This window comes from Pleurodeles waltl, chromosome 1_2 (assembly GCF_031143425.1).
Source record: "Pleurodeles waltl isolate 20211129_DDA chromosome 1_2, aPleWal1.hap1.20221129, whole genome shotgun sequence".
Classification (NCBI taxonomy): Eukaryota; Metazoa; Chordata; class Amphibia; order Caudata; family Salamandridae; genus Pleurodeles; species Pleurodeles waltl.
In genome coordinates this window covers 264,954,077-264,979,727 of record NC_090437.1, presented here as the reverse complement: position 1 = coordinate 264,979,727, position 25,651 = coordinate 264,954,077, and the positions used below count along the sequence as shown (strand labels likewise).

The window sequence follows — 25,651 nt, the reverse complement described above, 5'->3', positions numbered from 1 at the left end:
AAAAATAGCTTATATTTTTATCTTTAAAATGACACAAAAGCGATTAAAATCGGTTCAGGGGAACCGGAGATATGAATTTTTAAAGTATTATTATTTTCTAGCGCTCAGAAACGAAAAGCGCCAATCGGGTCATCTGGTTGCACCAGGACCGGGGCCAAGTCAAACTTTCAGGCCGACCGCGATGGAGCCCTGCTCGGCTACAAGTCGCGGGAGGCCTCGGTTAAAAAGTTACCTTCTGACTTAGTCTCTTTTTCGATGTTTTTCTTCCCCGGGACGAACCTGCCAGTTGGATCCGACCTCCTGGAGCCCTTGTCCGGATACGCGAAGTCGGTTTCCTCGGTGGTGATTTTTACCTTCGGACTTAGTCGTTTTTTCGAGATGAAAATCCTTCGACCGGGGTAAACCTGGATCTTGATCCGACGTCCGTGGAGCCCTTCTCGGATACGATGGCTGGAAGGTCCCGGTCAACTTTTTACGTTCGGACTTAGTCTTTTTTTCGGATGTTTTTCTTGACCGGGACGAACCACGAAGTCAGGCCGGGTCGCGGTTGAGGCAAGCCGGCTAGAATTTCCGCGTCGAGTCGGTCACTTTATGGAGCTTTTTTTCTAAAATTTCTCCAATCTTTTCCAAACTTCTGGGGCTTCACCCAGATGTTCTTTTAAGGTTCTTTTGGGGTCCACAGCTCACCCCAAGGGTCCAGAAGTTCTGTGATGGTCCTTGGGAAGTGCGGACTTCAACTCCCAGAGTGCACCTGGCGCAAACTCCTTTTTGGCCACTGGACAGTGGTCAGCTGGTCACTTTTTCAGGAGTTGGTGCAGGGGACTCTGGTTAGCAATTTTTCACCTGTAGCAAACAGGGAGTCCCTCCTTGAACCAGTGGAAGCCAGGCAAAGTCCTTCTTGTGGTGAAGCCCAAGTGTGCAGCTGGTGCAGTCTTTCTGAGTGCAGGGTCCAGGTGCAGGCCAGGGGTCCAGCAGGGCAGTCCTTCTTCTCCTTGTAGTTCTTTCTTCTTGAAATTTGGTGGGGATCTGAGGCGTGGGTGCAGGTCTGCCAGTTTTATCCTTGCTCCTGGGTGAAAAGCAGGGGGGCCCTGGTCCTCCAATCAGGGACAGGGTCGTCCCCCTGTGATGACCACTTCCTGGGAAGTGTGGCAAAAATCCATCCCAGAAGGCAATAGTCTCTAAAAATCCAAAATGGATGAATCTGATTTTTAGAGGAGAGATCTGGCTGAGCCCACCCACTGGTGTGGCTAAAAATCATAAACACACCCCTCTCCTGCCCTCTCCTAATCTAATCAAGGGGGCACCTAGCTGTCTGGGGTTGCAGGATGTGGGGGTGTTGCTGGGTGCTCCAGATGTCCTTCTCTGCCTTTGAAGACCAGTTTGGCAGCCCTCCCCCTTCCTGCTTCCCCATCTGCTGAGGGGAGATTCTCTCCCCCAAGCACATTCCTTTGTGTAAAGCCAGGCCACTTCACACCTCATAAAAGTGGCCTGGCAGAAGCTGCTGCAGGCTGGCCAATCAGAGCACAGCAGCAAAAACAATGCAGAGCTGAAATTGGCAACTTTTTAGGTAAAGTCTAAACTTTTTACCTGCACTAGTTATATTAAATCCAACAACTGGAAGTTGTGGGATTTATTATAACAATCAATTTGATACCAAATTCTTGGTATGTAACATTTAAGGAGACTTTAAAATTGTAAATAAAGTCTGCCCATTCTAGCCTATGAAGGCCATTGACTTCAATGAAGGAAAAACAAATTTGGCTGTTTTTACCTCACCAGGGCTTATAAATCTATTTTTATAAAGTCCCTGCTTATAGTTACATGGCACCCAGCCCTAGGGGCACATAGGGCACACCTTAGGGGTGACTTATATGTAAAAATAAGGTAGTTTAAAACTTTGGAAGTACCTTTAATTCCAAAGTCGAATTTGCATATAACTTTAATTTAAAAGCAGCCAGCAAGGCAGGCTTGCTTTTAAAATGACACTGGGCACCTCAGCAATGCACCTAGGTGTGCACCACCTATGCTGTGGTCCCTAAACCTACATGCCCTACCATATACTAGGGACTTATAGGTAGGTTAACTTAGCCAATTATAATTAGCCTAATTTGCATATCCATTTTACACAGAGCACTGGCCCTGGGACTGGTAAGCAGTACCCAGGGCACAGCCAAGAGTCAGTAACCACCAGTACCTATCCAGAAAGAGTGGGGGTGACCAGGCAAAAAAAAGGACTTTCCTACACTGCCCCCCCCCAGATGAAAGGTGATGGGTACTAACCTACACCCTGGTAGTCCTCATCAGCTAAGTGGAAAAACCTGGAAAGGCCATCTGCATTGGCATGAGCAGTCCCAGGTCTGTGCTCCACTGTGAAGTCCATCCCCTGTAGGGAAATGGACCACCTTAACAGTTTTGGGTTCTCCCCCCTCATCTGCATCAACCATCTGAGAGGTCTGTGGTCAGTTTGTACACGGAAGTGAGTGCCAAACAAGTAAGGCCTCAACTTCTTCAGGGACCAAACCACAGCAAAGGCCTCCCTCTCAATGGCACTCCATTTCTTCTCTCTGGGGAGTAGTCGCCTGCTGATGAAGGCAACTGGGTGATCATGGCCCTCTTCATTAACTTGTGCTAACACTGCCCCAATCCCTTCCTCTGAAGCATCTGTTTGCACTACAAACTCCTTGCTATAGTCAGGGGCCAGTAACACTGGTGCTGAACACATAGCCTGTTTTAGGGTGTCAAAAGCTTTTTGACACTCTGGGGTCCAAATGACCTTCTTGGGTTGTTTCTTGGAGGTAAGCTCAGTCAGAGGGGCCACTATGGTCCCAAAATTCTGAACAAACCTCCTGTAATACCCAGTCAGGCCAAGAAAGGCCCTGACCTGAGTCTGGGTTTTTGGAGCCTCCCAATCCAGGATAGTCTGGATCTTGGGCTGGAGAGGTTGTACATGGCCTCCACCAACAAGGTGGCCCAGGTACACAACAGAACTTTGCCCTATCTGGCACTTGCTTGCCTTGATAGTCAGGCCTGCTTGAAGCAGGGCCTGAAGCACTTCCTTCAGGTGGACCAGGTGGTCCCTCCAGGTGGAACTAAATACAGCTATATCATCTAGATAAGCTGCACTAAAAGATTCCAACCCAGATAGGACTCTATTCACCAACCGTTGGAAGGTGGCAGGAGCATTTTTCATCCCAAAGGGCATCACCTTGAACTGAAAGTGGCCCTCTGGTGTGGAAAATGCTGACCTCTCCTTGGCTCTTGGACTTAAGGCAATCTGCCAATATCCTGAGGTCAGATCAAATGTGCTCAGGAATTTGGCAGCCCCCAACCTGTCAATGAGCTCATCAGCTCTAGGTATGGGGTGAGCATCAGTCCTAGTGACTGCATTTAGACCTCTGTAGTCCACACAGAATCTTAATTCTTTCTTCCCACCTTGGGGACTAGCTTTGGGCACCAGTACCACTGGACTGGACCAAGGACTATCAGAGTGCTCAATTACCTTCAGATCCAACATCTTAGCCACTTCAGCTTTGATGTTGGCCTTGACCTGGTCAGACAGCCTGTACAGCTTGTTCTTGACAGGCAAGCTGTCACCAGTGTCAACATCATGGACACACCAATTGGTGAGTCCAGGGGTCAGGGAGAACAGACTAGCAAACTGTCCCAAGACTTGCTTACAGTCTTGTTGTTGCTGATCTGTCAGTTTGGGAGAGAGTACCACTCCCTCCACTGACCCATCTTTTTCCTTTGAGGACAGGAGGTCTGGCAGAGGTTCACCCTCCTCCTCCTTCCCTTCATCAGTGACCATCAGCATGGTCATGTCTGCCCTGTCCTGGTGGGGTTTCATCCTATTAACATGCAGGATCCTGTGAGGATTCCTGGGGGTGCCAAGGTCCACCAAGTAGGTGACCTCACCTTTTTTTTCTAGGATTGGATAGGGCCCAGTCCATTTGGCCTGTAGTGCCCTAGGAGCCATGGGCTCCAAAACCCACACCAACTGTCCTGGGTGATACTCAGGCATGGTAGCCTTTTGATCATGCCAGAGCTTCATGAGCTCCTGACTGGCCTCCAGGTTCCTGCTTGCCTTCTTCATATACTCAGCCATGCGAGACCGCAGGCCTAGTACATAATCCAGCACATTCTCCTTGGCTTCCTTGAGAGGCTTTTCCCAAGACTCTCTCACCAAGCACAATGGGCCTCTTACAGGGTGCCCAAACAGTAACTCAAAGGGGCTGAATCCAACCCCCTTCTGTGGCACCTCCCTGTAGGCAAACAGCAGGCATGGGAGGAGGACATCCCATCTCCTCCTGAGTTTGTCAGACAAACCCATGATCATGCCCTTCAGGGTCTTATTGAATCTTTCCACTAGACCATTGGTCTGTGGATGGTAGGGTGTGCTGAACTTATAAGTAACACCACACTCCTCCCACATGGCTTTCAGATAGGCTGACATAAAGTTTGTGCCCCTATCTGAGACCACCTCCTTTGGGAATCCCACTCTGGTGAACACACCAAGTAGGGCCCTAGCCACTGTGGGTGCAGTGATTGTCCGGAGGGGTATTGCCTCAGGGTACCTGGTGGCATGGTCCACTACCACCACAATGTACCTGTTACCTGAAGCAGTTGGTGGGTCTAGGGGACCAACAATGTCAATCCCCACCCTCTCAAAGGGAGTCCCAACCACTGGCAGTGGAATTAAGGGAGCCTTTGACTTGCCCCCTGTCTTGCCACTGGCTTGACAGGTGACACAGGAGCTGCAAAACTCCTTGACTTTTTCGGACATTTCTGGCCAAAAAAAATGGTTGACCAGCCTGTTCCAGGTCTTGGTCTGTCCCAAATGACCAGCTAAGGGGATATCATGGCTTAAGGTAAGGAGGAATTCTCTATACCTTTGGGGGACCACTACTCTCCTAGTAGCCCCTTCTTTGAGGGTCCTAGCCTCAGTGTAGAGAACTCCATCCTCCCAGTAAACCTTGTGGGTACCACTGGTATCCCCTTGTTCTTGCCTGGCAGCAGTCTGCCTCAGGCCCTCAAGAGTGGGACACTCTCTTTGTCCCTGGCACAAATCTTCTCTGGTGGGCCCACCTGCCCCTTGCAGTTCTGCCAAGTCAGGCAGAGTTTGCAGGGAAGGTGTCCCTCCCTCAGAGTTCAGATCCTCCCCCTCAGGGTTGGATTCTTCCTGACCCTCTGTACTTGTTGGGGCTGGCAAGCCAGACCCAGTGCTCTTTCTCTTTTTCTTGGAGGCTTGGCCCATTGTTCCAGGGTCCAAGTGTCCAGCATTTCCCTGTTGTGCTGCCTGTGACCTGGTCACAGCACACACCCATTCAGGGAGATCCAGCATCTTTGCATGGACCCTTCTCTCCACTTCTGACCATTCAGATGCTTCAAGATCATTTCCCAGTAGACACTCTACTGGGAGGGCAGGAGCTACAGCTACTTTTTTAGGGCCAGTCACACCTCCCCATTCCAGACTCACCATAGCCATGGGATGGAGTTTGGTTCTGCTATCTGCATAAGTCACCTGGTGGAAGACACCAGGTAAGACCTGCTCTGGAGAAACCAGCTTTTCTGTGACCATTGTCACACTGGCTCCTGTATCTCTCAGAGCTTCCACTTCAGTCCCATTGACTTTAGGCCTCTGCCTATACCTCTGCATGATGGGAGGTAAGGTGGCCATAGTTGCAATGTCCACCCCACCCACGGATACTAAGGTGACTTCAGTGTACCCTGATTCCACCCCTGGGCCAACTTCCACCCCCAACCCTACACTAGCAATCCCCTGGGATTGCCCACCAGTGGGGGGCTTCTTGGTGCAGATAGCATCTCCTCTTTTATGTCCTGGCTGATAACAGTCAAAACACTTGCCGGCCTTAGCAAGCTCCTGAAACCTTCCTGCTTTAGCAGGATCAAAATTCTTTCCCTGATACCCTTTCCCTTTAGAAGTGAATTGGCTCGGGGCTCCCCCTCCCTGAGAAGTTTTTGGGGACTCTTGTGAGGACTCTTTGGTTTTTTTGTCATCTTTCCCCTGGTTCTTCCCCTGAGAAGAACCATGTCCTCCCTTTTTCTGATCACCCCCTGGGGGTCTCTGGTTAACTCTAGTTCTTAACCAGTCATCTGCTGCCTCCCCCAGCTCTCTGGGGTTGGTCAACCTAGAGTCTACTAGATACTGGCGGAGCCTCTCTTGGACACAATTAGTTAGAAGGTGCTCCCTCATAATCAAATTGTACAGCCCCTCAAAGGTACTTACCCTGTTGCCCTGTATCCAGCCCTCCAGTGCTTTCACTGAAATGTCCACAAAGTCCACCCAGGACTGGGTGCTTGTCTTTTGGGTGTCCCTAAACTTAAGCCTATACTGCTCTGGGGTTAGACCAAACTTCTTAGTCAAGCAACTCTTCATACTGGGGTATGAGTCTGCATCCTCCCCACTCATGGTTAGGAGCCTATCCCTCCCAGAGTTGGGAACTAACTCCCAAAGGAGTGAACCCCAGTACTGAGGCTTGACTTTCCTCATCTGGAGGGCCCTCTCAAAGGCCCCCAGCCACTTATCGATGTCATCCCCCTCTACATAGGCAGGAACCACCCCTTTGGGTAATCTGGGGGCAAAACCCCCACCCAGGGACACCTCAGTTTCTTTCTCGCTGCTTCCATCTTTTTTTTCTTTGCTTGCCCACTTCTTTTTTTCTAGGGCAAGCTTATCTGCCTCCAAAGCTATGTAGGCTAGCTGGGCTTCCAGCTCTCTCTCCCTGATGGATGGGTTCTCTCCTCCTGAAAGGACCCTCTTCCTACCACTAGCTTTGGGTCTACCCCTAGTGACTGTGTCCAGTGAGGACCGTTCCTCCTCTTCCTCACTTGGGGTCTGATGCCTTTCCTCCCCTGAATGGTTAGAGTTAGCATCATCTTCTTTTGGTTCCTCCTCTGGAGCTTCCTCTGTCTCTACCTCTTGGGCCTCAGCCCATGCTGTCAGGGATTTAATCAGGATTTCTTTCCTGAGATTAGTGGTTGCAGGCAACCCCCTCTCAATACACAACCCCCTAAGCTGGACTACTGTCAGTGTGGGTAGGCTAGCCAGATCAAGCTCCATGGTTCCCTAGTTTTGTGTCAACAAAAACTTTTTGCAAAAATTGGAAACAAGAATTTAGAAAAATTACAAAAATTCAATAATTGAAATTAATCCAAATTAATTTAAAAAAAAATTAAAATTAAAAATTAAAAACAATTTTTGCACTAGGACAATTTAAAGGATTTTTAATTTGTTTTATCTAAAACTGTAACGTGATATTGAACACAAGTACAGGATCCCGCCGCTGCCACCAATTATGTTGGAAAATGGGTTATTGGTAGGGCAGGTAGGTACCTACACCTAGCAACAAGCCACAAACCTCCACAAAAGTACAGTTAGGTCTCAGTAAATTAATCCCAGCTCTACCCTTGGTAGCTTAGCATCGAGCGTCAAGGCTTAACTTAGGAGACAAAGTGTAAAGCATTCAAATATCACAAAACAGTAATTAAATAAAACACAGGAAACAGTTTAAAAATCCAAAACCAATTTATAAAAATAGCTTATATTTTTATCTTTAAAATGACACAAAAACGATTAAAATCGGTTCAGGGGAACCGGAGATATGAATTTTTAAAGTATTATTATTTTCTAGCGCTCAGAAACGAAAAGCGCCAATCGGGTCATCTGGTTGCACCAGGACCGGGGCCAAGTCAAACTTTCAGGCCGACCGCGATGGAGCCCTGCTCGGCTACAAGTCGCGGGAGGCCTCGGTTAAAAAGTTACCTTCTGACTTAGTCTCTTTTTCGATGTTTTTCTTCCCCGGGACGAACCTGCCAGTTGGATCCGACCTCCTGGAGCCCTTGTCCGGATACGCGAAGTCGGTTTCCTCGGTGGTGATTTTTACCTTCGGACTTAGTCGTTTTTTCGAGATGAAAATCCTTCGACCGGGGTAAACCTGGATCTTGATCCGACGTCCGTGGAGCCCTTCTCGGATACGATGGCTGGAAGGTCCCGGTCAACTTTTTACGTTCGGACTTAGTCTTTTTTTCGGATGTTTTTCTTGACCGGGACGAACCACGAAGTCAGGCCGGGTCGCGGTTGAGGCAAGCCGGCTAGAATTTCCGCGTCGAGTCGGTCACTTTATGGAGCTTTTTTTCTAAAATTTCTCCAATCTTTTCCAAACTTCTGGGGCTTCACCCAGATGTTCTTTTAAGGTTCTTTTGGGGTCCACAGCTCACCCCAAGGGTCCAGAAGTTCTGTGATGGTCCTTGGGAAGTGCGGACTTCAACTCCCAGAGTGCACCTGGCGCAAACTCCTTTTTGGCCACTGGACAGTGGTCAGCTGGTCACTTTTTCAGGAGTTGGTGCAGGGGACTCTGGTTAGCAATTTTTCACCTGTAGCAAACAGGGAGTCCCTCCTTGAACCAGTGGAAGCCAGGCAAAGTCCTTCTTGTGGTGAAGCCCAAGTGTGCAGCTGGTGCAGTCTTTCTGAGTGCAGGGTCCAGGTGCAGGCCAGGGGTCCAGCAGGGCAGTCCTTCTTCTCCTTGTAGTTCTTTCTTCTTGAAATTTGGTGGGGATCTGAGGCGTGGGTGCAGGTCTGCCAGTTTTATCCTTGCTCCTGGGTGAAAAGCAGGGGGGCCCTGGTCCTCCAATCAGGGACAGGGTCGTCCCCCTGTGATGACCACTTCCTGGGAAGTGTGGCAAAAATCCATCCCAGAAGGCAATAGTCTCTAAAAATCCAAAATGGATGAATCTGATTTTTAGAGGAGAGATCTGGCTGAGCCCACCCACTGGTGTGGCTAAAAATCATAAACACACCCCTCTCCTGCCCTCTCCTAATCTAATCAAGAGGGCACCTAGCTGTCTGGGGTTGCAGGATGTGGGGGTGTTGCTGGGTGCTCCAGATGTCCTTCTCTGCCTTTGAAGACCAGTTTGGCAGCCCTCCCCCTTCCTGCTTCCCCATCTGCTGAGGGGAGATTCTCTCCCCCAAGCACATTCCTTTGTGTAAAGCCAGGCCACTTCACACCTCATAAAAGTGGCCTGGCAGAAGCTGCTGCAGGCTGGCCAATCAGAGCACAGCAGCAAAAACAATGCAGAGCTGAAATTGGCAACTTTTTAGGTAAAGTCTAAACTTTTTACCTGCACTAGTTATATTAAATCCAACAACTGGAAGTTGTGGGATTTATTATAACAATCAATTTGATACCAAATTCTTGGTATGTAACATTTAAGGAGACTTTAAAATTTTAAATAAAGTCTGCCCATTCTAGCCTATGAAGGCCATTGACTTCAATGAGGGAAAAACGAATTTGGCTGTTTTTACCTCACCAGGGCTTATAAATCTATTTTTATAAAGTCCCTGCTTATAGTTACATGGCACCCAGCCCTAGGGGCACATAGGGCACACCTTAGGGGTGACTTATATGTAAAAATAAGGTAGTTTAAAACTTTGGAAGTACCTTTAATTCCAAAGTCGAATTTGCATATAACTTTAATTTAAAAGCAGCCAGCAAGGCAGGCTTGCTTTTAAAATGACACTGGGCACCTCAGCAATGCACCTAGGTGTGCACCACCTATGCTGTGGTCCCTAAACCTACATGCCCTACCATATACTAGGGACTTATAGGTAGGTTAACTTAGCCAATTATAATTAGCCTAATTTGCATATCCATTTTACACAGAGCACTGGCCCTGGGACTGGTAAGCAGTACCCAGGGCACAGCCAAGAGTCAGTAACCACCAGTACCTATCCAGAAAGAGTGGGGGTGACCAGGCAAAAAAAAGGACTTTCCTACAAGCTTGCTTACCCCTTTGGGTCTTTTCTATTGTGGCTTGAGAGTGTCCTAATTACTAGGACAGGAGTGAGCTGTGACCTCTTGGAAGTTAAAGAGTGACCCCACTTACAAGTGGAATGTGAGGTGTATCCCCTGTCTGGGGAATTTAGAAGAACATGTAGCAGAAGGAAGCTGATGATGCTGCAGAAAATTCCACAGGCAATCGGGACAGGCATTTTGCTGTTCAACCAAATTTAATTTGTGAAGAGCCCTTCTTTTTTGAACCCAGGGGCATGTATCTCAGTAACCCGTTTTGAAAATTGGGAGACTTTTTACAGTAGAAACAAAAATTATTGGGCTTTTGGTAAGACCTGTGGTCTAGAAAATAGTCATATCTAGAAGACTGTGACAAGCTGCCATGCCTACAGAACAAAGAAATTACCTTCATGGTTGTGGTAGTTTTCCCCCTCTAAGCTTTCTGTTGTGAAGTTCAGAAGTCTAGGCAACAGCGGGACTAATAAACGGACACATCTACCTTTCTTGGCTAGAGCTTCTATACATGGTCATCTCATGATTTTAGAACTGAGAATTGTTTAAAACGTTTATGTTTTTTATTAACTGTTCAGTTGTACTTCTAAAACATAAATTTCTCTTAGGAATGCTCTGCGTTTTGAGCCAAGCTATCAAGGGCAAACTTTGTAGCTTGCCTTACTTTGGGCAGTTTTTTATTGGCCTTGTTGGAGCTGAGTCATATTGTAAATCAAGACTGTGGTCTCTCTTTCCTAGAAACGATCTGTGCAACTTTCCACCTCACAGTACACCACAGTGTTTTGATTAGTTGAGAGGTGCTCTGGTGGACGATGGCAATAGTGGATGGCTATTTTGTAGATAACTAAAACCTGGGAAGTTGCATCTTTGTGACTATTCACAACACTCAGTTTTTTTTACTGTCAATTTGCACACCTAAACAGAAAAGGGGTTGTGCAAATTAATTCTATTTGGGTTTAGTGAAATAGTTATCTCTGACAAAAAATATCTTTATGTTGAAAAACTTAAATAGTCTGATGTACCAATTTGGATTTAGATGTGGAGTAAGAGATTAACACAGGTAGATATAAGACTACGTAATAGCATATCTTGTGTTAGAAATCCTTTCTACATTTGCACTTTTTCAACTTTGGCCTCTGGATTTTTAACTCTGCTGCAGCCTGGCATCTGCACAACATGGCTTTGGCCAGTGTGGGCTATGAAAATGTCATGCTTTTAGCTCTTGACTCTTGGCTGTTATCGCAGCTCAAAGGACAGTGGGGTGCATACTTCCAAGAACTGATCCATGGGCATCAATGCGAAAGATTTTTTGCACCTGCCACAAATGCTATAACGATGCCATGGATGTACTGCATTTACAATACAGGCCTTCATGGCGCAAGGAATCACAGATCTGTCAGAAATTCTGATGCATCTGTCGCTAAAGTGACGCATTGCTGGAGTTGGTCCTAAGACTGACGCAACTTCACCAAAACGTCAGAACACAGAGGCAACTGCCATGTTAAAATTCCTGCATCAATCCTTATCCCTGGTTCGAGAAGGTGTAGGGATGTTGACAGAGTAAAATTATAGAGTGATGCAGTGAAAAGTTGTAAATTTCACTGCTTCAGTACTACGTGGGGTTTAACATGAAAATGCATGCCCTGCATACATTATACCTATTGCAGGCACAATGTGACGCAGGGCTCTACAAACTGACGCTTTGGGAGCAAGGCATCAGTTTGTAAATATGGAGCAGTGCAGAGCACTGATTGTGCCACCACAGAGTAAAAAACATTACCTGCTGCGGCGCAAGGCTCATTGTAAATATAGGCCTGGATTTGCTAGGAAGCTGTTTGTTCAGTAGACTGTGACTGAAATTCAATTGACTGACCTCACACTCCTGCTTAGAAGGCATTTCCAACAACATTCAGAAATTCATTTAAAATGTACAGTTACCCTACAGACCCAATTCAAAACTCCCAGGTAAACAAAATCAGAATGCCACTCCTTTAGAACTAACACAGCATTTAAATAAACATTTGTTTTTATATGACACATCTGCTGTTTTTAAGCATTGTAAACACAGGCCCTTCTATTTTCTATTTTGTAGTTGCTCAGTTTATTAACCTCAGGAGTAGGGTAGGCTGAGGTGTACAGCATCCCTTTTAGGACATCCTCATTCCTCACTCCTTATACCTACGTCTCATCCCTGCTTCTCATCCACCATCCCTACTTCTCATCCATCATACATCATCCCTACTTCTCATCAGTTATCCATGCTTTTCTTCCATCATCCCTACTGCTCATCCATCATACATCATCCCTACTTCTCATCTATCATACATCATTCTTACTTCTCATCCATCATCCCTACTTCTATTGCTAATCAATTGCTTCCCGTCCGTGATTTACAAATGTTTCGTGTTCACAGTTAACAGCTGGTGGTTTGGAAGCAGATATTATGCTCCTGTAAAATAAATCATCTTATGTTAGTTTCACCAAAGCCCTGTTTGGAGCAGTATGGCAGAATATTGTATACAAAGATATCTGCGTGGAGCTGTATTTCAGAATACTGTATTCAAAGATATCTTCTGACATCAATATTGTGCTCTAAATATCCTTTTCACAAATATAGTTCCATTTGGGTGTAGACTTTCTAATATTACCTACCGTGAGGCAATCTTTTTGAAAATAACAATAAGGGCTAGATATTTATGTGAGATAATATTTTGAGTTTGATACTCTTGTGCCAATCATCGTTGTTAACCACCAGGTACAAATAACAGGTGTGTAAATGTACATATTTTTTTAGAATACATTTTGTGAAATTTTATGAAATAGTTTTTTTTATTGCCAAATGTGGTTGACCTGTATCTTGTGTGACCGTTTCACAGAAGGACACTCGTCGAGTGAAAAAATCATGCAATGTCCCAATAGGAGATAAGTTCAAGTAGATAATGTTTCTTGCTGATACATTTTTGTGTGACCCAACTTTCCTTGCGTGAAAAATAAAGAAAATTACTGAGTGAAATTTTGCGAAATGTTGTGAATTTCACCTAACCAAATTTCATCTTTATAATTTAAAGTACTTGTAAGTCTAGTTATAACAATATCTTATATGCAGTGTCAATAAGACATATTCTCAGAACTTCATAGACAGCTGTTATGGGTTTTTGTGCCTTTGTTGAGAAATTAGTCAAATCAATTCTCCACTGATAGTAGAATTGAGCTTTGTTGAAGAAAATGACTGGTGGGATGTTGATATTTCTATCATTTGACATAGAAGGAAGAGAAAATGCTAAGCTTTTGACTTTGCTCTCGAATAAGGCCCTTTTCTTGAATGAGAAAAGGGCGATAGTAATGGAGAAGTATTAGGCATTTCATTCAGTATACATTTCTTCTTCTTTTAAGGATAAGAAGTTATCAAAGTAGAATTGTTGTGTCCTGGATTCTACGTGTATTTATCTGGTTGTCCTAGTTTCTTTCTTCGTTTGTAATGCACATATATTTATTATATACATAGACATTATGTTTTTAAGTCTTGAATTAACATAAAAATTATTCTTTATAAGAGGGCTATTTCGAGAGCCTGTTACTACAAATGATAAAATGTTGTGATGAAAGTGCGGAAGAGAGAGGTAAGATTTTTTTTGGCAAAGAGCTTGAGAAAGGAAAAGGGCCACGCGTTACAATAGCCCAATTAAATCATATATTATTACTCTGGGAAACATTGGCCACCAGCTGCTCTGTTGATGAGCCAGAAGGTAAAGATAAAACGGCCAGCATAATAACCATTAGGAAAATGTCAAAGACAATCCACATTATTTATAAACCTTAAGTACCTGAGGCCCATGCTGGTGAGACAGCTGGGATATGTGATAGGGACATTTGTAAGCCAATGGTTGTCTAGAGGAAACTAGAAATGTCAAGGTCACATTGAACTATGTTGCACAGAGTCTGCTTGATGCAGAAAGAAGGAATGGCATATATTTATATCATCTGGCTCACCCTTCCGAGAATTACACTTCCTGGAATTCAGTATAAAAAACACATGCGTCAACTTCCAGGTCACGTGCTTCAAATTCTCCGAAAGCTGAATGGAAATAGTATTAAATCACTTTAGAAAGTGAAACCATCATGACTGGTGAAGTATTGTTGGAAAACTGTACGTTTACTTTAATAACAAAAGCACTCAGTCAAGGCAAAGCAAGATAGGTTAGCCCCCTGTGATGTCAACAACCACAGGCCATGAGCTATACAGCAGCAACACATCATCAGCCTTAAAACCCAAGTATGAAGGCAGCAGGAACATTGCCATCCTATTGTAATGTGTGATGACTAACACCTTTAGGGGTATATTAAGAAAAGTGTCGCTGCACATGGTGCAGTGCCACTTTTCTTGCATCTCTTAGCGCCCCCTAACGCCACCATGTGTGCGCCATATTTAAAATACAGAGCACCATGGCGCTAGTTAGGGGACTAGCGTCTGAATTTTTTACGCTAGCGCAGCACTTTGCAGGATTAGCATAAAAAATTCTGATGTTAATCCTGCAAAGCACCCAGAGGCCCATTGTAAGCAATGGAAGCCTCCTTTTAATGCCTGCTGAGAGCTCCGATTTCCTTGCACCATTTGTTTGCCCCCCCAACAGATGAACGCCCCCTGTGCATACACCATGCCTGGCACAGGCATAATGTAGCACAAAGCGTTACATTGTGGTGCAATGCATGCAGTGCACCACTTTGTAAATATGCTCCTTACTGTTCATAAGAATCAGTGAAGTAGCTAACCGCAAGCTCTCCGCGGATCTGTGGTAAACACTCCTTTCCACAGTTGGCCTCCATTACATTTCTGTCTATTTTTTTGCTATTCCAAACCAGGGTTGAGAATATACATTTCAAACATTACAAGTAGTCTTGTACATCAAATTCTTATAGAAAGCCTGCAAGCATGCATATCTTCTTATATTTAATCAATGAGCGAACACGACATGTTGGCCTTTGCTGCTGACATCACGTCTTTATGCTTGGTGTATTGTAAGCCAGTGGTTCCCAACCTGTGGTCCGTGGACCCCGGGGGTCCACGAAGCCTCCTCAGGGGGTCCGCGAATGCTTGGATAATTAAATAATATTAACATATTAGGTCCCCAGTTTTCAGTAATGACTAACTGGGGGGGGGGGTGGATTCCAATAACGACTCAGTGGGGGTCCCCAGGTTCCAATATTGATAAAGTGAGGGTCCAAGGAAGTCAAAAGGTTGGGAACAACTGTTGTAAGATATAGCGTAAATATTAAGTCAAAGAGGTGGCGAGGTGATTCGCTTTTTCTGTCACTAAAGCGATTTGCATACTTCATGAAATGAAAACCTGTGCATGAATCGGAGTAATTGTTCACACCGAAATGTACATTTGCGGTTCACGTGCAGCAACATTTCCATAATTGAAACGCATGCGCAGCCATGTTAGTAAAACAGGTGCGCGGCATTTGTTTCACTCAATACAGCCCTCGCAGAATGTCTCTCGGAGCGGTAATAACACTGCCCTGTACAGTACCTTGCGAATGCCTTCCGGGGATTCCTGCACATTGTTCTCCGATCCATTACTTCGGTTAATCATCCGCCACATTTGGGAATACATGTTGTCCCTTTCGAACGGATTCAGCCCCTTAACCCGCACGTGCTCGTAGACCGCCGAGTCGAAGACTGTGCCGTAGGGGATTTCGGTCTGTCTCGAGAGATCCTGGAGGGACCTGTAACCACGAGGAGTGATAAAAAATAAAGAAAATACATGAGACCCAGCCTGCCAGCAGCAATGGGTGTAAGTCAGCGGAAGGTGCCACATGGATAAAACATTCAAGGCGAGGAGAAGGGAGACCCTTTGGACTGGGGCCTCTAAGAGTTATCTAAAGGAACACAAATACTTGTAGGTTCCACAACAATTCCAAATTGCAGGCATTTACGAGCTCAGCGGGAAGACTCTATTATCATCACCCTTAACTTAGAAAAAAATGAATAAGAAATATTTAAATAGATTTATATAATCCCATCTTAAATGTGGTGTTCCGCCAGGGTTTGACAATGATCTATGAACAAGGATGCGTGTTTGCTAAATGGGATTTTGAAACACTTTTTTAAACTTCCTGGCATCTGTATTCAGCGGCGCAAACATATATACATCTTCATGATTCAAAATTCAGAATTAAAAGCGCTCAGGCAGCAGTTGGAGCTGAATGTCTAGAACTGAACCACAGGCCTAATTTGCAGTATTTGTCAGCGTGTCCCAGAGTGAGATGAATCATGCCAAGATAGCTGCAGTCTGAAAATGTTTCTTGCCAAGCATGTCTCGAACAATCGGCTCAAAACACATTGAAAGTAATTTGTACTCTGCTGACCCGCAGAGCAGAAAACTACAAAGCATACAACTGATGAGTGATGGTAAGACTTTTAATTAAAATAATACTATAAACCCTGAATAGTGGACAGGAAAACATTAGTATTGCATTCAGCGGAAGGTGGGGACCCTGGCCATCCTTTAGTATGCTGATGGTGAAACACAGACCGTTTCACTTCACCAAAGCCTGCTTCTGCATACTTTTGAGGTTATTATACAGTCACAGCTTGCAGAGATTCCTGAGGGCGAGGCTACGCGCGGATTTGGGAGGAGGGGTAGTATGGGGGGGAGGACGGGGTTGCATAATAACTAAAAATAAAATTAAAAAAAACTTACCTCGGCTTCCGCGCCGCGCTGCTCCTCTGAAGGCTGCAGGCACAGGCTCCCAGCCTGCCCTGTGGCCAATCCTGACGCTGCTCAAAGCAGCCTCAGGATTGGCTGGGAGCACCCTGGATGGGAGTTCCCAGGCAGACTGGAAGCCTGTGCAGGCTCTCTCCAGAGACAGCCTACTGCGCATGTATGTTTGGCCGGCTGTAGACGGCCAGCCAAACATATATGCACAATGAGGGGAGTGCACAGTGCACTGCCCTCTGCTCGTCACCCCGTGGCCCCGCCCCTTTCACAAAAAAGGGATAATAAACAGTTTATTATCCCTTCCTTGCGAAAGGATTTGCAGCGGTTGCTGCTGGCAGGGGGGAGGGGTTGCGATGCTCCTCCGCCCATATGGAGGAGCCACCCCTGTTAATATAGACATTTCATGAAAAAGCAGCAAATTATCCTTTATAGACTTAATTTTTAATATAAGTACATTGATTCCTTAACTTTCTATCACTAACTTTGCTAAATTTTCACATGCAGTCTTTTGTCTTCTTCCCATTGGGAAGCATTATAGCAGGATTTGTGGAAAACAAGTTCAAAACACAGCTTTTTCAGCCAATAGTGGCAGAGCCCTATGTAAAGCCTCAATATTCCTAGGCTGCTCCCCTTTAAGTTTCCACTGGAGCATGGACTATGATGCAAGGTGAACGGACGTACCTTGTACTTTGTGTACTTCATGTTTTTGGTTTACTTTTTTTCTATGGATGGTAATACAGGACCACAAGCAATTATTTGCATTACAGACTTTTGTTTGACAAAATTAAGCAGGCCTCAAATGGAGGTGTAATGTGTCTTAGAAAATATCCACTTGGGGCCATTGTGAACTACAAAATATATCCAATTGGTCATAACATGCGTCTTGTTTACTACCTACAATAAATATGCACTGCATGGCATGTCTTTACAAGGTTTTGTTTCCCGTAGTTGTCCAGTAATGCTATCCTTTGGCACTCATTTTCTTGCACTGTTACTTCTGAACGTATAACTACAAACATATTTTTCTCACTCTCGAAAGGAGAACTGGGTTTCCTTTCTTGAAACTACCCATGTTTTGAGATTCAGTGGCAAAAGCTTTATCAGCGAGTGGAGCACCAGGAGAACCTCTGTTCAGGGCTCTCCATTTTAAAGTATGTTCCTTTGTCAAAATATTCTCCAAGAGGATTTAAGCTTTGCTTAGGGTAATCATGCTAGTTTAGTAAAATATCAAGACATTTTATTATGAAATATTAAAACTTTCAGAACGTTGAGTGAAAAGTATTATGGGAAAAATTATGAAACATCCAAGTCATCAAAAGCATTAGACTGATTACTTTATAAAATATGTGGGTGTTTCTAGAGTGATCTTTATTTTCTAACTGCAAAGTGAACAGCTTTTCTATTTATTGGGATTTGCCAAGGAATGTGTGCATCTAATAGTCATAGAGGTGAGTAAAGTTTACATCTGCAGTTCAAATTCTGAAATAGTGAATTATGGGATTGGGATGTGTGAGTGAGTTTATGGACCAATGTCCCCTCACTAAAGTATTCCTCTAGAGTATCAACACAATGGCGCATGCTAGGACTACTTACATGCACACATTTGAACCTGCATACTTAAAAGTAGGGTGAATGTCCCTAAGAATGCAATTGTGTTCTTTTTAATTGTACTGTCCAGCATTTAGAGGCCTAATTCACAAAATGCAGTTTTGAATAAGTTTACACTTTTGAGAAAGTTTATTACTTTTTAGTACCCACAAACTGCACTTTTGTAGTAATCGACTATCTTGTAATTTACACTTTTGTAGTTTCTCCAACACTACACATCAACAACCACTGGTACTGCAACACTCTCCCATTGAAAACAATGGAGGTAGAGACTTAAAAGAAATCCCATAGGGAAAAAAAAAGACAAATATTTAAAATAGTAAAAAATACAAATAAGTAAACAATGATTTTATATTTATATGTGTATATATATATATATATATATATATGTATATATATATATATATATATATATATATATATATATATATATATATATAGTAGATATTCATCATTTAATTATAAAACATTTAATAACCTACTTTAAAAAAGTAGTTTGTTAAGTCTTCCAATCCCAGATATCATCTGTTGTAGGGAGGCAAAGACAGCAGGTTATGTGGATCTCGTGCTAAACCACAGCACCTTTTCCTTTTGCCATTGTGTGAACTAGTCAGTGGAAATCTCCAAAATGTTGGTTTACAGAAGGCAAGTTGTGGAGGGTATATGTCACAACCTACATATGCATACATTCCTCGTATAGCACCCACAGCTTTCCTAATATAATTGGCATGCTCAAAGCAGAGGATTATCTGCAGAGGCATATGAGACAATGTTTGACAGATAGATAACTTGATGTGGCTCATGGACTGTAGTGTTATCATGCCCCAAGCATTAGGGAAAGAGGGGTGAAATCACTCCTCGTTAAAGCAACTAACTATTTGTTTTCTAAAAAGAAGGAAAGTTTGGCCAGTGGGTAAAATAAATACTTTTATTTAGGTATAATTGTACCTTCCGCTGGCATCACAGTCTCCCCAAGGATGCAATTTAGTCACAAGAAAATAAACAAATGTGTTTCCCTTTGACTTATTCGCGGCTGTGCTCTGCAATAACTCATTGTTAGCAGTCCTTCTGTCATTAGTTTGCCAGGTTATCCTTTTCGCTTTTTTGAACAGTGTGTAAGTCAAACCCTGATAGTTATAATTGTATTCCCTTCTGAATTCTAATTCCACTAATTACTCTAATTTAGAACTGCAAACAGTGAGGAAAAATGTTCCTGTGCTTTCATTTTAGGAGATCTGCAGCCTGTGCGTTTCCAGCTGAATGAAACATTTGCACAGAACGTGCCTCATAAATCATATTAACAGTAATCACAGTGTTTTGTGCTGTTCATTAGAAGGAGAGTGCTGCTAGGTTTGGACAAGCTTTTAAGTTCTCATCTGAAGAACTTGTTACAGACAGAAGTGGAAACAAAGTGCAGTTTTGAAAGTACCCACAGAATTTGAGCTTAACCTTACTTGTCACTGTAGGCCAGATGTACAAATATTAGGAATAGCGATTTTGTAATTGCGATTATAATTGCTATTTCTAATGTATGAAGTGTTTTATTCCCCAATAGCATCTCTAATTGATCGCAAATCAACCTACCTCATTAATAATAACGAAATACGTTGCAATTTGAGCCCCATTAGAAATTTCAGCTATCCACTGGCATAACGTAATTTGAGGGGGCCCCCCTGCAAAGTACCTTGAGGGGGCCCCCTCCCCCTCCCCCCAGACCCAGTCAGAGGTCTGCCGCCCATGCACAGTGTACTTTGTTGAGGGGTTCTCCTGAAGCTGCCCCCGCACCACAGGGGCTGTGGGGGCCTTTGTTACGGCACTGCAGCTATCTTGGCAATGGTCGCCTGCTGAGGTCAGCAGACCTTCATGTCCCTGATTGCTTTTTAATAAAGTGATTTTTTTATATACACCCTGTTTTTCTAGAAGGAAAACAGGATGCTTTTAAAAAGAAAAAAAACAAACTTTGAAGTTTCATTTTTTAAGAGAAGGAAGTGGTCCCTATTTTCGAACACCCTCAAAGTGAATGTGGTACCAATGGGACCTTTTCCCATTTGTGAATTGGTTACCAACACTTTTAAAATGGTGGTACAGTGTTACTGTTTTGCGACTAGAATTCAGTCTCAAAACAGTAAAGCATACCATATCGATTCAGTATTTAGAAGGGACGCTAAAACACACCACTTCCAAATACTGAATCCCAAATGCAAATTGCGATTCAGTAACAAGTTACTGAATCACATTTTGCTTTTTGTACATTTGAAAACGTCCGGTTTGCAACCGGAAAAAATGCTTTGCACATCTGCCCCCATGTTTTTTAAGTTAGCACACCATGTAATCCCAAACCTCCAAGCTCGAGATGCACAGGCATTCCACTGCTCAATTTGTAGTGAAAAAAAAAGAAAACAAATTCATAAAATAAAATAAAGTAAAATAAAATGAATGCAGAGGTTTAAACTTTTTCTTAGAAGCCCTCCACCAATGCTGTCAAATGCCAGCGTTGCCTAGTTCTTTTCTTCTCCTGCCCGGCACCTCCTGTTTTTATAATTCTGTTTTGCACATTATATTTTATTCCTTCTTTTACCTCTGCTTTTCTACTTTTCTTCCTCTTTGCTTATGCTTATTTTGCCTTTCTCTCTCTTCTGCTCTGGATCACATTCGGATAGTGGAATATAAGTCCCAGTCCCTATGAATGAGTGCTGGTGCCCACCACCTGCAATAACTGGCACAAATTAAACACTGATTTAGTCACAATGGAGATGAAAAGAGTGAGATTTCAAATCAATCACACCTTTTCAGTACCAATGTGTTTTTTTTGATCCAGGTAGTTTAACAAAATATGCATGGCTATGCCCTCTCTCCATAAATGATTTAATTTTAGTTTTCACGCATACCTTGTAAACTGGCGAATCAAATTATGCTGAGTTAATGGCATTGATAAAAATATTATGAACCATGCATCAGATCCATTAAATATGCCCAGTCACAAAGGTGTTTTCGTTTATAAAAAGTCTGCTTTTATTTAGTGCCTGATGTTTCATGCTGGCACCACATTGTGCACACCCAGACCAGTTTCTTAATGGCTATGAGCAGGAATCTGCCTACTGACAGAGGCCTGTCTGGTACAACAAATGAAAACATCTCATGGATGTATGACTGCGTGGATTACATGTACAGATACGAGATGGGAGTTTTTTTTTTCTAAAGTGAAAAACTCTTTAATTTCATGAAGCTGAGACATTTGAATACCTGGTTAAAACCAGCCCGGGGGCAAACCTAACTTGCATGAAATAGTTTTTGTGAGAGGATTTTTCTTGAAGAAATGGACTTTGCAGAATAGTTCTTCTCCAATGAAGTACTTTCATACATTTTCTTTACATGTTATTTATACAGTTTGCAAGCGGTCACACATGGTGTTTGCAAACTGATTTTGGGGTCCGAGAGCAATCAGAACTTATAGGTCCTTAATGGTAACAACAAGGGTCTTTCATTTCTTGAGTTCTGGAACTCCTTTACTGCGGTCCTTCAAATTCGGTACCAAATACCTCTTATTACACTTGAATCCCAGGATACAAGGTTTACTCAACCGGGTTCTAGGTGCTAGAATTTAGCGGCATGATCAATAACACTCAATAGGCTAAGGAGAAGCCAGTGTTTCTTAATTTAAAAAAGGACATATATTTTAATGCACACAAAACTAAACACTATGCAGGAAATTACAAATATAAACAAAATGTCAGGTGGAAATCCTATGCAATCTTGCAAAAGGCCTCACAAACTATAGCAAGGACACACTAAAGAAGGGTCAAAGAATGCAAACAAACGCTTAACTCTTATGCACCTTCAACGGTTTGAGTTCTAGCAGACTCTAACCCCTAAAAGTACAATACTTCCATATATTGTAACACCCACAGAGGAATCTTAACAGCCGCAGCAGCTTGGGAGCACGACTACGTTCCTGGAACAAAAGGTTGCAGTGCATCTCTAATTTTACGCTCAGCACTCATAGAGTTGTTTTTCTTCCTGAACAGTTGACATTTATAAGTTCCACCAGTAAGGTGCATTTAAAGGTCAGCTCCACAAGTGTTTTAAAGAGATTCCCGGCTATCCCACATCACCTAAATCTGCCTCCTGAGAGACACAGGGTAACAATTTTTTTTTAAAGAAGAAGACCAGGATTTATGGCAATGCCCACCACTTCATCACTGCTGTTGGTTGTCCCTCCACACAATCCAACAATGTGGAGTGCCTTTGAGACACCAAAACATTTGGAAATTTAAATTATACCCAAGCTGTATCGAGCATCCTTTCACACCTAGGGCTTTTCCTTGTAAATTCTTTGATGTGGCAGTTCAAACTTAGCTCTCCTTTAAAAAGTTTCAAGATGTGGCATGGGAAGCGCTTGCTGTAGGGTGCTGGTTCCATACAATGCTCTACCTGATAGTGCACATCTGGACTGAAGGGTGCCCAGAGTGTGGAGGTTGCTTGGGCAGATGTTTTTCATCTCGGAAGTAGGGGTGGGTGGAACTCACAGAGTTTCACATAAAAACTCTGTGAGATTCCACAAATTTCCACCCACCCCTTGAGAATACTAGTAAAATGATCTGTTGGAAAGTTTAAATACTTAATGAGAATGTTGAGGGCTATTATATAAAGATTTCCTTTAAATCCCTACCACAGTTCCTAAGTTCCACCAGGATGACAAAGAGATGGGGAGGTTGCAGGGGGCTCAAGTCTATGGTAAGTTAAGCTTTGACCACACCTTTCAGTGTGGACTGCAACATGACTGCGCTACCTACAGTAAGTAGGTCGCATCTGTGCACCTAGTAGGTGGTGCCACTTTGGGAACCTCTGTATCCCCTCCTGGTACACAACCACCATGGCTGCCACTGTCTCTAGCACAGCTCCCATTCCTCCTCCCACCATCTATCAGCATCCTACTCCTTGCGGGAGTGCTGCTCTGCCAACAGTCATTCATAGGCTACTGGTTTTAAGTGTTGAGGTCTGATTTGCCACTCAATGCATCAGTCTACACTCAGCCACATGCCACCGGTAGCTGTAGTTCATACACTTTATTCTGTTAGACAACCTGAGAAAGAAACACAAGCAGTTTTATCCGGTGAATGTCAAGTGCTCAGTGCACTCTGAAGTCACAGGGGATCCTTCTCCTCACATTTGAAAACAAAATAAATTAAGAGCAAATTCAAGGCCCTTTTATTCCAGGAGGGGAGGTTACCTTTCCAGATAGCACTGATACCGGCGGAATGAAAACTGCCTGTACATGAGGCTGCTCCTGGGTGATTTTTAATCAGTGACTTCACTCGCTGGGGTGGATTGTGTCCCTGATGATTTTGGTATGTGTGAGTGTGCTTGCAGCTTTCTGGGCTGCTGAGCCAAGCACCCGAGGTGGAACATTCTTTGGAAACTCTTGTCACTCTGCCACCTCATAAAGTAGCTATGGGGCATGTTAGACTTTTAATCCTTGGCGTGGTCTCCCTTAACTTTTTGCCTCCGTTCCCCAGGTTTTTGATGTGTGCTGGACTCTGATATTACTGTTTTTGTTACTCTGGGCACTTTACCACTGCTAAAGTGCAAGTTCTCCTTTACACAATGTGTATGTAATTGGCTTATCCATGATTGGCATATTTGATTCAATAGTAAGTCCCTAGTAAAGTGCACTAGAGGTGCCAGGGCCTGTAAAATGTAACTGGTGGGCCTGCAGCACTGGTTGTGCCACCCACATAAGTAGCTCTTTAATCATGCCTCAGACCTGCAATTGCAGTGTCTGTGTGTGCCGTTTTAACTGTAAATTCGACTTGGTAAGTGTACCCACTTGCCAGGCCTAAACCTTCCCTTTTCTTACATATCAGACACCCCTAAGGTAGGCCCTAGGTAGCCCCAAGGGCAGGGTGCAGCCTATGGTTAAGGTAGGACATATAGTAATGTGTTTTACATGTCCTGACAGTGAAATATTGCTAAATTCGTTTTTAACTGTTGCAAGGCCTGTCCCTCTCATAGGTTAACATGAGGGCTACCTTTAAATCTGATTGAAGTCTAGATTCCCTTTGGGAGCGGATGGACATGTGGAGTTTGGGGTCTCTGAGCTCACAATTTAAAAATACATCTTTTAGTAAAGTTGATTTTAAGATTGTGTGTTTGAAAATGCCACTTTTATAAAGTGAGCATTTCTTTGCTTATACCATTTCTGTGACTCTACCTGTTTGTGGATTCCCTGTCTGGGTCAGTTTGACAGTTGGGCTGGTTGCACCTCACACTAGACAGTGACACAAAGGGAGCTGGGGTGTAGCCTGCATATCCTGATGAGCCATCTGTGCTAGGAGGGAAGGGAGGAGTGGTCACTCACACCTGAAAGGGCTGTGCCTGCCCTCACACAATGCCGTCACCAACCCCCTGGTGAGTGTCTGGGGCCTGGCCTGGGCAAGGCAGGATTTCACATTCAAAAGAGACTTTACTTTGAAGTAGGCCTACCTCAAAGGAGAAGTTGGGTATAAGAAGGGCACCCAAAATCACAGACTTTAGAAACACTTCTGGAACCAAGAGGAACCTCTGCCTGGAGAAGAGCTGAGGAAGAAGAGCTGCCCTGCCTGTGACTGTGCTTTGTGGAGCTATCCTGCATTTGCTGCTTCTGCCTGTGCTAAGAGGACAAAGACTGGACTTTGTGTTGCCTTCCTTCTTGTGAAGATCTCCTAGGGCTTGATTTAGAGCTTGCCTCCTGTTGTTTGAAATCTCAAGGACAGCAAAGACTTCTCTCTGCCAGCACCTGGAGTCTCTGGAGAGACTCCTACTCTGCCCTGTGGTGCCCATCCAGTTCCTGGGACCCTGAAAGGAGAAGCTGGCAGCCTAAGAGGAGGAAATCCACGCACAGAACGCCGTGCGGGGAAAAAAATCAACGCAACTCCGATCTGCGGCTGACGAAACAACACGCCGCCGGCTCTGCAGCTAAAAATTGGCACTCCCCGGAAACGCGACCGAAGAATCGACGCACAAAGCTGGAGAAACGATGCGCAACATCGATGACGGGAACTTGGAGATCGAAACCCACGCTGTGTGGTTTTTGAATCATTGTGCGGCTGGATTTCCAATGCAAGTACCGCTGGGTGTGTAAAAACAACGCAAGGCCTGCCCAGACCCAAGAGTGCTGACCGGATCGACACATCGCTCTCCTGCAGAGAGAAGAAACGACGCACCCCACCCCGACGAAAGGAGAAACATTGCAAGGTCCCACTTGTGAATGGAATAGATGCATCGCAAGCCCTTTTTGATGCACACTCACCCTTGTTGGGTTATTTTTGACACACCCAAGGTACATTTTCTCCCTAACAGTGTTAGTGTGTGTTTTAAACTACATAAAGACTCTTTTTGCTTTTCAATTGATAACTCAATTTATGTATTGTGGATTTTTCTCATTTTGGTCTTGTTTTGTTTAGATAAATATTTTCTATTTTTTAAACCGGTGTTGTGTCATTTTGTAGTGTTCTCATTAAG

At 44.0% G+C, this 25,651-nt stretch overlaps 1 protein-coding gene across 2 annotated transcripts in view; it reads right to left on the bottom strand.

Annotated features, from left to right (window-relative positions):
- The window catches only part of GRID2 (glutamate ionotropic receptor delta type subunit 2), a 2,834,743-nt gene that overhangs the window by 600,465 nt on the left and 2,208,627 nt on the right, over nt 1-25,651 (bottom strand). For both annotated transcript variants that reach the window (XM_069238009.1, XM_069238018.1), the window contains exon 13: nt 15,353-15,548. In XM_069238009.1, the coding sequence (XP_069094110.1) occupies nt 15,353-15,548 (196 nt within the window). The remainder of the gene's footprint in view (nt 1-15,352; nt 15,549-25,651) is intronic.